Source organism: Gallus gallus, chromosome 12 (assembly GCF_016699485.2).
Source record: "Gallus gallus isolate bGalGal1 chromosome 12, bGalGal1.mat.broiler.GRCg7b, whole genome shotgun sequence".
Classification (NCBI taxonomy): Eukaryota; Metazoa; Chordata; class Aves; order Galliformes; family Phasianidae; genus Gallus; species Gallus gallus.
The window spans coordinates 17478221-17491342 of NC_052543.1; the positions used below are offsets into that span (position 1 = coordinate 17478221).

The 13122-nt window shown below is 41.3% G+C and overlaps 1 protein-coding gene across 25 annotated transcripts in view; it reads left to right on the forward strand.

Annotated features, from left to right (window-relative positions):
- The window catches only part of CHL1 (cell adhesion molecule L1 like), a 108915-nt gene that overhangs the window by 89180 nt on the left and 6613 nt on the right, over positions 1-13122 (forward strand). For 21 of the 25 annotated variants that reach the window (XM_046900026.1, XM_040646314.2, XM_040646310.2 and 18 more), the window contains 9 exons: positions 218-288; positions 2447-2669; positions 4324-4439; positions 4603-4807; positions 5007-5129; positions 5906-6085; positions 11115-11276; positions 11944-12075; positions 12710-12782. In XM_046900026.1, the coding sequence (XP_046755982.1) occupies positions 218-288; positions 2447-2669; positions 4324-4439; positions 4603-4807; positions 5007-5129; positions 5906-6085; positions 11115-11276; positions 11944-12075; positions 12710-12782 (1285 nt within the window). The remainder of the gene's footprint in view (positions 1-217; positions 289-2446; positions 2670-4323; positions 4440-4602; positions 4808-5006; positions 5130-5905; positions 6086-11114; positions 11277-11943; positions 12076-12709; positions 12783-13122) is intronic. The other 4 variants (XM_015293220.4, XM_025154589.3, XM_015293222.4 and 1 more) reach the window with 3 other exon arrangements.

Below are 13122 nucleotides of genomic sequence, written 5' to 3' on the forward strand. Positions count from 1 at the left end.
CAACACGGGCACTTAGGAATCAAAACTGCATAAAAAGCACATTTCATTCTCAGCAGCTTTGCTGGTCCAAGTAATTAATCTCATGAACACTCTCTTTGTTTGGGTGTCTTTTACTCTGAGTAATGCTGAAATAAGAAAAGGGTTTTTTTTGCATTTAAATAATAACTACAAATAAAAATAGGAATATGCTAACTAACTTTGTTAACTGTGGTTTCAGCTCCAGACAAGAACCCAGAAAACATCCGAGTTGAAGCTTCTGAACCAAATGAAATGGTGATGAAATGGGAGGTAATGCAAATGTGTCTGTCAGTGCTACAATATCAAGGACAGGTTCTCCTTTCAAGCAACAAGTCAAGCATGGAATTGATCAGGATGTTTTAATATAAATACATTAAAAAAGAGATAATGAACCCTTGTCTTGATCTCTCCGTCCTTTAGGAAGCATTAACTAATTCCATAGGTGAGATCATTAATGATACTGAAGTAAAAGGTAAAGTTATAGTTGTCTTAAATGTCTTTTGGCTTTCCTCTCCTACTTCCATTTTTGTTTCAAAAGGTGAATTTTTACATCTAAACTCTGCAGGCTGTAAGAAAATAGAGACGCCCTGTATGAGCATGGAGAGTTGCCCAGAGTATGCTCTTCCTCTCTGCATCTTGCATGCAAGGCAACTTTTGCAGTAACTGAGGCCTCAACCCTGCTCTGCAGGAGGAGCAGCCAGGACCAGGGAGAGAGGGGGTCATTTGCACAGAGCTGCTGTTCTTTGAGCCTGGAAGTTTGAAAGTGACTCAGATCAGTTGGCCAAGAGAATGTGAGCTTGAAATTCTGAACCAAGCTAAAGGAGTGCAGATATAGCTCCTAAGCATGTGTCAAAAGAATTGTGTAGAAGTGTTGAGGATGGATTCCAGTCTTCAATTTATCTGGCTTTGAAGCTTGCAGCTTCTGTGCCAACCATTTAGAGAGATATATATTCCTCCATTTAACACAAGTTTCAACAATGGTGGAAAGAAGCGTATTTTTTTTGCAGCTTGAATTAAACTCAATTTACATGGGATTTACTTCTCAATCTGCTGCTCACAGCAAAGAACAATAAACGTTTCCTCATTGTGAATCCCCACCAGTCTATAATGATGCCAAAGAGGAGATGGCCCTCTAGATCTGTTGACTTGGATCTGGATGTGGATTTTTGCTGGATGACATGGTCCAGGGTCAGGGAAGACGAGTCTGCTTCTTGGAAGCCATGCAGAGAGGTGGTGCTCAGCACTGGGAGGGCAATGCTGGGAACAGTGGCGGGTGGAAGGCTTGGCCATCCTCCATACCAGGCAGCCAGTAATTCCCAGCTCAGACACGCCAAAAGTAAGAGTGAAAATTGAGACTAAAGAGAGAGAATGGGATGGACAGGCTTTGTTAAATCTTGTTGAATCATTTGAATGTCCTAAGCAGGATATTCATTTATTTGTGTGTGTCCTGCATGCTTTTCAGAAGACATGCTAGGCACTGAATATGCTAAAAAAAAAAAACCAACAACAAACCAAACCCTATTTCTGGCAGACAAAAGCTGCAAAATGATGTTAATCTGCCTACTTTGGATTAGGAGACCAGATGAGCATTAGTGACTAGCTTTTCAGCCAAGGATTTGTGGCATTAAGGGAGATCAAAATAAGAGTCAAGCAGCGCTGAATTTTAAGTCCGAGTGAGAAGTTATTTTTGAGTAGAAAATTTTATTTCTCCAGTTTCTCTTGCAAATCCCATGCTCTGGGATCTCAGCTGTAGAGGTGTTTCACCCAGCACTGCCTGTTAGAAAGCTTCTCTGACCGATGCGTGCTGATCTGGGCTCTATGTGTGGCTTGGCCAAATAGCAGATGTTAGGTATTTGTTACGTATAATGTATCATTTAAATATTACTGAAAGTAGGCTGTGTGGTAGGAAATGCCCACAGCTGTTGCAGTGGGCTAGTATTCCTCAACCCCCATCGTTTTTTGGGGAGCACACATGACCAATTAACATTATTAATGAAAGAGAGACCTTTTCAGAGAAAGGAACTCAATTGGAGAATGTGTCATGACAGACCCTTGCTATGTATCTTCTAATATTTTACAAATTCATGTTAATTAGATGAGAACCATGCTGTGATGAATTCTTCATTTGATCAGTAAAAACCACGAGCGCAGCAGTGGCCCATTAAATGTCCAGGCTCAGTTTCAAGCATTTTGTGCATATTTAGAACAAATCTAAATTTTAATGACCCAAATTGCTGTGCTACATAAAATTCCAAGATAAAATGCATTTTAGCTGTGCTGAAAGTCACAAGCAGCCTTATGCCACAATATGCATTTTAGTTGTGTGAAAAGACGTGCAGTTTTACTTCCCAGCAAAACGAAGCAGTAAATAAATAAACGTGTAATCCCAACTTGTGGCTCTCTTTTAATTTCTCACCTTCTCCCACAGCCACTGAAGCCCATGGAGCGAAACGGGCCAGGGCTGGAGTACAAAGTCAGCTGGAGGCAGCAGGGTGTTGAGACCGAATGGAATGAGGAAACAGTGAAGAAGCACTCCCTGACCCTGAGGAACACCCCCACCTTCGTGCCCTACGAGATCAAGGTCCAAGCAATAAATAATTTAGGAGCTGGGCCTGAACCAAATATTACCACTGGATATTCAGGAGAGGACAGTGAGTAATGGGAACTTTTATACTCTGAGAACTAAGGGCAAGCACTCAGCTCTTGGGTATTGTAAATTAATTTACAAATGTTGCCACATTTCCATATGTAATCCCAATTTTGTCCTTTGTCCCCCGTGTCCCTATGGCCAGCTCCTCCTCTGCAGCCTGGGTTTCTGCCCAGCAGCTTTCCACGGTTCCCTGGTGGCACAGGTAATGCCAACGTCACCAGGCTGTGACAACTGATATGATCTACAGGACAGTGGATAATGGCACTGCTGGGGCCGTCCCAACATCTCTGAAAGCAGCCTTTCCCCTCTGGTGTTTACTGCAAGGCTACAGAAGGGATTTAGAGGGCTGGAACTGTATCCAGCTGCAGCCATGAAATGCCAGCCGTGCTTAAGAAATCAATGTAGTTAAACACTACCACCACCTAAAAAAGAAATTTTTTTTGTAGGATTTAAGGATTTAAATCATCAAGGGAGTTAACAGCCTTGTGGCCAGCTAGTGCGTGGCTCCAAGCTTCCCTGATCCCAAACACAAATGCTTATTACATTTGCAAACGCTTAGCAGTAGGGGCTGGGAACAGTTGGCAAAGGAGGGTCAATGGTGTTTGCGAGCACTCTGCATTTCAGATCTGCCAATTAATCTTATTAAAGTCAGACAGTTCTCATCCCATGCGCAATCTGAAATCTTGCAGCTGTTTTCCCCAAAACGAATTAAACTAACAGCTTGACTGGCCTTTGGAAGGTCTACAGTGGCTTAACCAACTGGGACCAGCATGTGTCATGCTGCTTACTGAAACATCCAGCCATGACCTGACTGTAACCTGCCAGCACTCCCCACTGCTGTGTCTGGGCATGATGCTGCAGCCACCTCTGCACTTGCTGCATCCTGCAGCAGCCATTACGATGTACCAGTTCATCACAGGTGACGTTAAACAGTCAGCATATTCAGTTTGACACTTAACACCTGCTGAGTGACTCCTGGTGTTTCACCAACCACAGGCTTCAGAGCCTGAGTCAGAGGTGTGGGCAATGGGAACCTCTGGTGATGCATTCCTGTGCCCTCTGTGCAAGACAGTGAGAATAAAGAATGGCATGTTTGTTTGCACTGTGTGTCTAAGGTGGGTCTACTTTTACATCTGTTTCTATCACTGGAAATTCTTCCTTGCTATTCAGTTGTCAGTGGATCAAGACTTTTCTAACAAAAAGAAGTATTTTTTCTTGCTCTGTAATAGCTGTCTGTGATGTGCAGTGATTAAAATCCCACTGTTTAACGAGTCTAGCTGTAAAATGAAATTGATTGTAAAAGAAAAAGCACAAAACAAAACTGTTGTGATTGCCTTCTTGAGTGCTGTGTTAATCATTTTTTTATTCTTCTCACTGCTGTAAGCATTACTCAAAACAGGAAATCATAAATAGAAATTCATGTGTCCCAGTGCCCCTGAATTCCAGCCCTCAGCAGAAAGCTCTGATACCACAGAATAACGTTTATTGGCCCATATCACCCACTGGATGCAGGTGGAATGGCTTTTTTCTTGCCCGCGGGAAGATTGCATGAGCTGGCACAGCTTGAGCTGGAAAACCAAGCCCTGTAGCATATAAACAGTGTGAAATTGAGCTCCTGTAAGTGTCTTTAATATGCAGCACTCCTATTTTTATAGTTCCAGATGCCGCTCCTTCCGGCGTCTCGGTGGATATTGTCAACAGCACGCTGGTCAAAGTCTTCTGGTTTGGAATACCAAGGGACAGAGTTCGTGGACATTTAAGAGGCTATAAGGTTACGAATTTCTCTTTAATTGCATGCAGTTTAACAAGCTATTAAATAAATCCTCTGTCAATGATAGATCGCAATCTGTCATTTCTGGGACGATGAGAGAAATCAATATGGTGTTCAGCCTCAACAAAGGTAATTTGTTATAGAAATGCCAATCTCAATGCAGGTCAGTTGGTGGAAAACAAAAAGCATGCTGGATGGAAAAAGGCATCACCCGGAGAAACACTTCCTGACGTTTGTAGGAGACAGAAACTATGGGATGATCCCTGGTCTGGAGCCCTTCAGTGAATTCCGCTTGGCTGTGCTGGCGTACAACTCCAAGGGTGATGGACCAGAAAGTGCTCCTGTGGTGTTTGAAACTCCGGAAGGAGGTAAGCGAAAGTGAGATGGAGAGGAATAAACTGAAATCGTTCACTTAATAACGCAACCGGATTTCCTAAATGGTTGTAAAACCTCCAGTACTCATAGAACCACAGGTGGGGAACTGTGGGTATTGAGCTAATCTTTGTGCTCAGTAAACAAATGCATTTAGAGGCAGCGTTCTGTGTAAGCTAATCCCTGTTTCTTCAGTCCCTGAACAGCCCCATTTTCTGAAGATCCTGAACTTTGATAAGGACTCTGTCACCCTATCATGGGGACTTCCCAAGAGAGCCAATGGCCACATTACTGGCTACGTTTTGCAATACCAGATAAGTACGTGCTTGCTTTTCTTTGATTTTTAAGCTCATGCACTGTTAAGTGTTTGGGTTTTTTTGTTTGTTTGTTTATAGTTTTGTATGTGCAGTCATTTAAGACAGAGACTGATGAGAAGGGCAGTGTTTCTGAGTAGCAGCCTCACAGCAGAATGGTGTGTTTTGAGCTGCAATCTGTGCACAGCCTGCTAGAGGGCAGGGCAAAGTCATTTTCCAGAACAAAAACTTCCATGCTGGTTTCTGATGAAGTAAGCTCTTACATTGATGCCATGCCCTATTCCATGTCATGCAGGCGAATTCAGTTATTTCATGATTACAAATTATGCCTCACATGATGATTAAGATAATTAAATTTTAGGTACCTTTTACTGAATTGAAACTCATTCAATACAAAACGTGCCTGTGAAGCAGTGAGTAACTAGGATGCAAACCTTGAGCAGATAACCTCAGGGAGGGAGTGGCACTGGTCCCAGACTGCTCAATGTGCTATCAGGTTTGAGAGTGGAACAGGATTAGACCGAATGCTACCTTTGCCCAAGGAGGCTGTGGATGCCCCATCCCTGGAGGCATTCAAGGCCAGGCTGGATGTGGCTCTGGGCAGCCTGGTCTGCTGGTTGGCAACCCTGCACATAGCAGGGGGTTGAAACTTGATGATCATTGTGGTCCTTTTCAACCCAGGCCAATTCTGCCTATAGAAGAAATGATTCACTTTTCACTGTAATCTGCTAATAATGGGGCTACCTTTGCAAGCTGACTGTGCTTTTCTTTCTCTTTCAGTAAATGAAACACATGAGATTGGGCCTCTGATGGACATCAGTGTGGCCAACCACACCACCCTGAACTGGAGGCTCACAGACCTCAGCCCCAGCACCAAGTACAAGTTCTACGTCAAAGCCTGCACAGCCAAGGGCTGTGGGAAGCCAGTGACAGAAGAAGGCCTGACAGTGGCTCAAGGGAGTAAGTTATTAGGCAGTATGTTTTTACATGCAGAAGCTTTAGTAATAGTGGAAAAATCTATTGGGAATATTTGAGAATTGACATTTCCTTTGTAATTAGAGGAAATAAATTTGTTTTGCTTTTCAGCAGAACAGTCAATAAACTTTTTAATGTAGCCATGCAGCTATTCAGAAAAGCACAGCTTATCTGTTCCATTTTGCTGTACTGTGCTGTGCTTTTGTCCCCACCATCAACCCCTTAAGCTGTACGAGAATCAGCACCTTGCATTTAGTTGTGAACAGAAAACTGAAGATCTAAATAATCTGTCCTCAGCGTTATAGAAACAGACTCTGCTGTCGTGGGAAAATAAATCTCTCATTCATTTTAAGACTGAGTAGCTTCTGCTGCTGCAGTGCAACCTGTGCTGGGGTATTGCAGAATGGCACAGTGCATTCTGCCAGGAAAGCGGAAGTGTTGAGGTAGAAGCAATGGAATCATTCACGTTTTATTATTGATATAATTGAACTACAACACTTCTGTTGCTTTCTTTTATTTGCAAATATCCCTGTTGGCAAAGTCTGAAATTTGAGAGATGAGCTTCATCCCAGTTAAATAACTCTAATTCCCTGTGCAGATAAAAGAGTGCATCCTGCTCTCCATCTACAACTGCAGCATCTTCTTCTGTGAATGAATCATCCTGATTCACTTTTTTGTGTCAGGAATTGCATGTTCCCTTGAGTTAGCAGCACTTCACCAAGAAGTCTATCAGTGGCTGTGATAGGGAAAGAAAATCATCTTCCAGACTCTCTTCCTTCATTCTCTGGGGTGCACTGCCTGCAGCTTGCACATGTCCAGCAGCAGAGGCAGAACCCTCTGCGCTGCAGGATGTGCTATTCTCTATAGGTATTTAACTAAGGAGAACCACACTTTAATATTTGTCTCTGGGATTAAGCCAAGACCCACTGGAATTAGTGAGACAGAATTAGGCTATAGAAAAGCTTTCGTTTATAGCATCCTTGTTGCATGACTGAACACCACTGCCATTGGCAGCTAATGTGAAGTCCCCGAACTAAAAGACCAATTTCCTAGGAAATATCTCAAATGTATTCAGAATTATTCAAATATGAAACACTGCTGTACAGCCAAAGGTCGTTATCTATGTTAGATAAAATACCGAGGACAATTGTGAAGAACCTGAGCAAAGGGATATTCGCATTGTACTGAAAAATAAATAATAGTTTAATTTTTGTGGGTTTATCTTGGATTCATTTCACAGAGGAAGGTATGCTGTCCTTAGAAAACATTTTATCTCTCATTTTTCATTTTCAGGCAGTATTTCCTAAATGACCTACAAACTAATTAATTTTCCCCTTGCAAATGTTGATTTGCCAACGATTGTTAACCCTCAGAAGTATAAAACAAAATAATGGTTCTACATAAGTGGAGGAAAAAAAAAAAAGAAGCAATATGACAGTCCTGGTTTAACACAAAGCTCCTTTTTATCTAGAGCTGACAGTGTTTCTGAAGGATTACCACATACATATTACATGTTGACAGTGATTGCTGTGCATCCAAAAACTCAAAGTTTCATGAATACTCCATCCAGTGGATGCTGCACAGCTGGAGCACTATTTTTTTCAGAGGAGATGAAAGTTCACCAGTTTCATCATACATCAGTAGCAGTTGGCACTGAACACCCACAGCCTTTTTGAAAACCTTAGTTGGAGGGTGCTAGCCTTCAGGACACATCATAAGATGAGGAAAGCAGTCATTTGTAACAAAACGTATGGTTTTAGTTCTTTTGCCACAGGCACAATGGAAGAGGAAAAATATAACTGTTTTAGGCACATGTAACTACTGCGTTGTTACCAGCAGAGCCCCCAAATCCCAGGAGAAAGTCTACCCTGTTTGCTCATAATGGAGAGAACTTGATGAACTTGGTGACAAGTTTCCTACTCTATCATTTATGTCATCCTCTGCCTCTTCTGTAGCCAGCAGACACATAGCATAGGGAGAAGGATGGGATATAAAATTGTTTCGAAACGCTGTCACTTTGAGCTGCAAAAATAGGCCTATTAAATATAATGTGCTAAACATATCAGCCTCCAACTACTTTTAAGCAAATTTAGTTAACTGTCTGTCTGGGCTATGTGTTTTGCTTTGCTTTTCCTCCCCTAGCAGCCTTCCCCAGTGCAGCCAACACAAAGGAGAAGCAGCAAGGGATGAAATAAGATACCACCTCTCTTCCTGCCTGAGTTCAGATTTCTCCTACAAACCACTGATTGAAAACTCAGTAGCCTCACCCTTAAACCCTCAATAATCTTTATGCACAGCAGGTTTGCTAATCTCTATAGCTTAAAATATTCCCAATTTAGCATGAATTACTTCCTGCACTAAAAACGCACAGAAGATGAATACATTTGATGCATATTTATACAGTTTTAATAGCCAGGCAGCTGGGGAAAACCAAGTTCAAATTTCCATTTGTTGCAGCAGATGTATTTAGAAAGGTACACTAATAAATTAGGGTGTTGCTCACAATTAGTATTTAGCCATTAGACTGCTAGCTTTTTGATATAAGTATGCTTTGTAACAGATCTGCTAACTTTTGGAGAACTAGTTTTCTTGCAAGTCTTTGGGGGCAGTTTATATTGTTTTTTCCCTTTATGCCATAAGCTTCTATAAAAAAAAAAAAAAAGTGTTCTGTTGTTCTCATAAATCTCGAAGCCCAGTAGGAATATTGTAAAATTGCAGTTCAGTGTTTAATGTTCATGAGAGTCCCCTGGTATGGCTGATAAATAGCGGGGGAGGAAGAGAAGTGCTGGTGATATGCCTTTATTACTAATGCTTCTTCTCCTGTATTGTAGATTAAAAACCTAACCCAACTGCTTTCAATTTTCTGAAGCTAATTTCTGCAGCTCGCTGACCTTTCTGTACATTGAGCTTTTCCTTATCTAAATATCTTTGCTTTTATTTTTCAGGACGCTACACTGATTTTTCTATTCCAAGCACCACGCTTGTCCCAGTTAGCAATGCTTTCTCCTCTCTAGGTGCCAATTTGATTGTCAAACACAGACCAGAAAGACATCATGTGGAAAGAAACCTCATAATCACCTATCACTGGACGCCCATACTAAGTTTTACAGATTCCCTACCCCCAAAAAATATTGTTTAGAGTTGTGGGAACAAGGGATGTTAAACAGCCTGGGGAGCCAACGGTAAAGCCCTAGCTCTGGGTTCAGTGGGTGCTGAATACCATTTTGGCACATCCCAACCTGACACTGGAGGGGCTGTTCCCCCCCCCCCTTTCTGCTTCTATAAATAGCTGAGCATTCAAAAAGTGGAAATAAATAGGTAGGGTATGTGGATAAGTGTAACCAAACGCCCTTGAACCCCTGCTGTGGTATACCGTTGGGCTCCAGGTTGAGCCTTTTACTTCCTAGGAATTTAGTGACCCCAAGGAGACCTATGTTGTTGGCAACCTGGAATGTGTGATGATCATCTCTGCTTGTCATGCGTATACGTTACATGGAGTTTAATGCACAATGACTTTAAGTTCATATTCGTTCTTGTTACTTTACGGGTACTGTTCTGATTAGCTGTATTTTGTAACATCTTGATTTTAGAACACGTGGTTAAAACATACCTGTGATATCCTGTTGCTTAACTTGTGGTTTGATTAAAAATTACAGCTCAGTTTCACATACTCAGCCAAAAACTACCGATAGAGGGATTAGTTTATGCTAATATGCTGTGCTTCACTATCAGCAGTATTTCAGCTGTATCTGCTCCCTCTGGGCCCCAGTGGTGTACCAGTTTAACTGCTTATTGCAATACCTGTATATGTGTCTTGGAACACTTTTCTTGAACTGTTCCTGTGATTGTGCTTGCATTGGTCTTAATCTTTATTTTTTTCCTTCTGCTGTTGACTAAGCCCTAATCTCTCAAAGCTTCTTGCTTTGCTCATTTACTAGTTTAAGTATTAATGAGCGTTGTTTTACTGTCAGTGCTAATTGGTCAAGTAGTTTTCAAATTATACTGCAGGCTCAGTCCTTAATTTAGAAGACTTCAAAAGGATGGCAAGATAAATCTGGCAAGTGAGGCAACTGAATGCAATTATAGAGCTGTACTTACCATTGCTAGCTTCCAAAACTTGTTTTCTGTTATCGAAGGCAAGCATGCCTGTGTATTGTACCTGCAAATTCACTATAGGGATTCCCATGCGAACACACAGATCTAAATGGACCTTTTGTGATGTGCACGCCATGGGTGCGGATGTTCTGGGATATCCCTTCTCTCTTATCCAAAAATGCTATTTTTAAAAAGCAGAGTTAATATCCTGCAGTCTTCATGCAGACAAAAGTTACAGCTGGCCTTTTGCAAGTAAAAAGGCTCGAAAGTGAGGCCTACTGGAATCTCCCTTTTGCCTCTTCTTCAGGTATTAATCAAGAGCATTTAAAAGTCTAAATATCAATTTAAAAGAGACCTCCTCTTTATCTAAAACAGTGCTTTCCACGGGCATTGTGGTATTTAAAAGGACGTGGAAAATCACTGCCAGGGGAGAAATGAGTACAAATCCCAGTGTTAATTTTTTCATGAGACGTGTAAGAATCCATTTCCAGCTAACAAGCTATCTGTGCTTCCCCACTGCGTTCGGTTCAATGGGAGAAGCATCAAGGCTCAGATTATCTATACAAAGCAAGCCCATTTTCAAGTTGTAATTTCTTAAGTACGCCTCAGTTAAAGCAGATCCATAATCCCCCATCAATATTGACTTTCATCTTGGGAAATGTACAAAACCCTTCATAAACATCAGGATTATTTCAGTTTGCTGTTTATTTTATTTGGTGGAACATTAAAAAATCAAACGGGGGAATGTTTTTTAGTTTACTGTCTGCTTTGGAAAATCAGATTATCTGATGACAAACGTTAAAAATTCTCATGTCTCGTGTCTGTGTGTTACTGACGTTATTTCTAACTGTGCATTTCACAGGACATCTGTTCAATGAATTCAATTAATCAGTATGACTTGAATATGTACGTTCCATAGGTAAAGGGATCGGCAAGAATTCAGAAGCAGTAAACCCCACCCAAAAGTTTCACCCCATTGAGGCACTTGAGCCTGGAACTGAATATACAGTTCGTCTAGTGACTAAGAATTGGGTTGATAACAATAGCATTTTTGAAGATGTAATTGAGACGAGGGGGAGAGGTGAGAAATGAAACCCTTCAAGATGATACAGATTTATTTTGAATGTCAGTAAATGTTGACGTTATATATGACTTTGTGCAATGAAAGTGCACCAAAGACTTTACTGCATCATTGTGTTCTGTGATTTTTTTAAGCTGGCTCTTGTAGTCAAGTCTCATGGGAACATAAATGAGCCTTGTGCTTTAATTGATGCACAAGAACCTGGAACAATTACAAACCCTTACAAAGTATAGCTTTACCAGTGTGATTTTGTGTAGTGCTGTGATATAATCCATTCTAAATGTGCCAGTCCAGTGCTTTGCATGCATCAGGTGCACTTTTAACTCTATTTCTTTCACAAAACTACTTTTGCATGAGAGGCTTAACAATTCTCTGTTCAGCTTTCCCATTTGGCATTAATCCTTAGAGTCAAATACTCTCTCAGAATTACCTTTCCAAAATGTCTATGTTGTGCCCTGTAGTCAGCATGTTCACCTGAAGTCTAAAAATGTCACACTCTGGACATATTTCTGTCTTGTATTTCTTTACGCTGAACACGATAAGTAGTGATAGTCTGATTCAATCGCAGTTCAGTGAAGAAAATGTTATGTATTCACTTAATGGCAGGGTAATACCATTTTCATCTGATTCATGTTCTTCTTTTTTTTTTAACTCTTGTTTCACAAAGCCTATGCAGGCATTTACGATGGGATTTCCACCCAGGGCTGGTTTATTGGACTGATGTGTGCCATTGCCTTGCTCACTCTGATGCTGCTAACTATTTGCTTTGTCAGAAGAAATAAAGGAGGAAAATACTCAGGTAAATGGATTTATTGTCCTTCTACTGTGCTCGCATGCTAATAACACACATTCTTCAGCCTGTTATCTCTGGAGACTGCAAAGCCGCAAGCGAAAACATCCAATTAGGATTTGCAGCTTTTGATAAATATCCACGGAATGGGTTCTAATGAATATATGTGAAACCATGCTCTCTGTGTGAGGCACTGCAGTGTGCAGGTCAGAGCTGCAGCTCAGGCCTGGATTCTGCTTGTTAGATCTCACAGTGTGTAACACACCTGCAGAGCCACGTCCTTCAGCAAAGGCTCTGAGCCCTGTCTGGCCAGGATATGTGCCCACTTCCTATCTGTTAACTGCTGCCTAACAACTGCCATAACTTGCATGAGTAGCCACGCTGCTGAGCACCCATTTTGCTAAGCGTAACTGTTTATTTTTCAAAGCAATGAGTAAAGATTTAAGAGCAAACACTTAGTGGCTTTTTAACAATTCCATGATGGCACCAAGCTGTTGATAGAAGCATGCTTGTTGGGTATGGTCCTTGCTGCCCCTGGGTTTGGCTATAGGAGATGACAGGTGATTCTCCCATCACGCCTGCGAAATGAAAAATCTGCCACGGAACATGGCATACAGATCTGTGCTTTATTTTATTTGTACAGTGAAAGAAAAAGAAGATTTGCATCCAGACCCTGAAGCTCAATCAATAAAAGATGAAATCTTTGGGGAATATAGGTAAATAGGACCTGTGTTAACAAGCGTTTGTGTCTGTTGGGCTTTTGTTTGTTTCCAGACGTCATCATTATTTAGGACATTTTTATAGCATGCAAGTAACGCTGTTCTTCATTTCTAAAGCAAGCCTGACATGAGCGGATAACAGTAGGGATATACAGGTATATCCAGCATACTGAAATCCATCCAGATCGGGATACAAGTATACGTTGATGCATCAGTGGTTGTTTTTCACGTTTTTTTTTTAACATTGTATGAATAATGTAAATATATTGGATCATTTGGGGTCATGCTCTGATGTGCACTGAAGCCAATAGAAAGAATTCTGTGTCTTCAGTGGGCT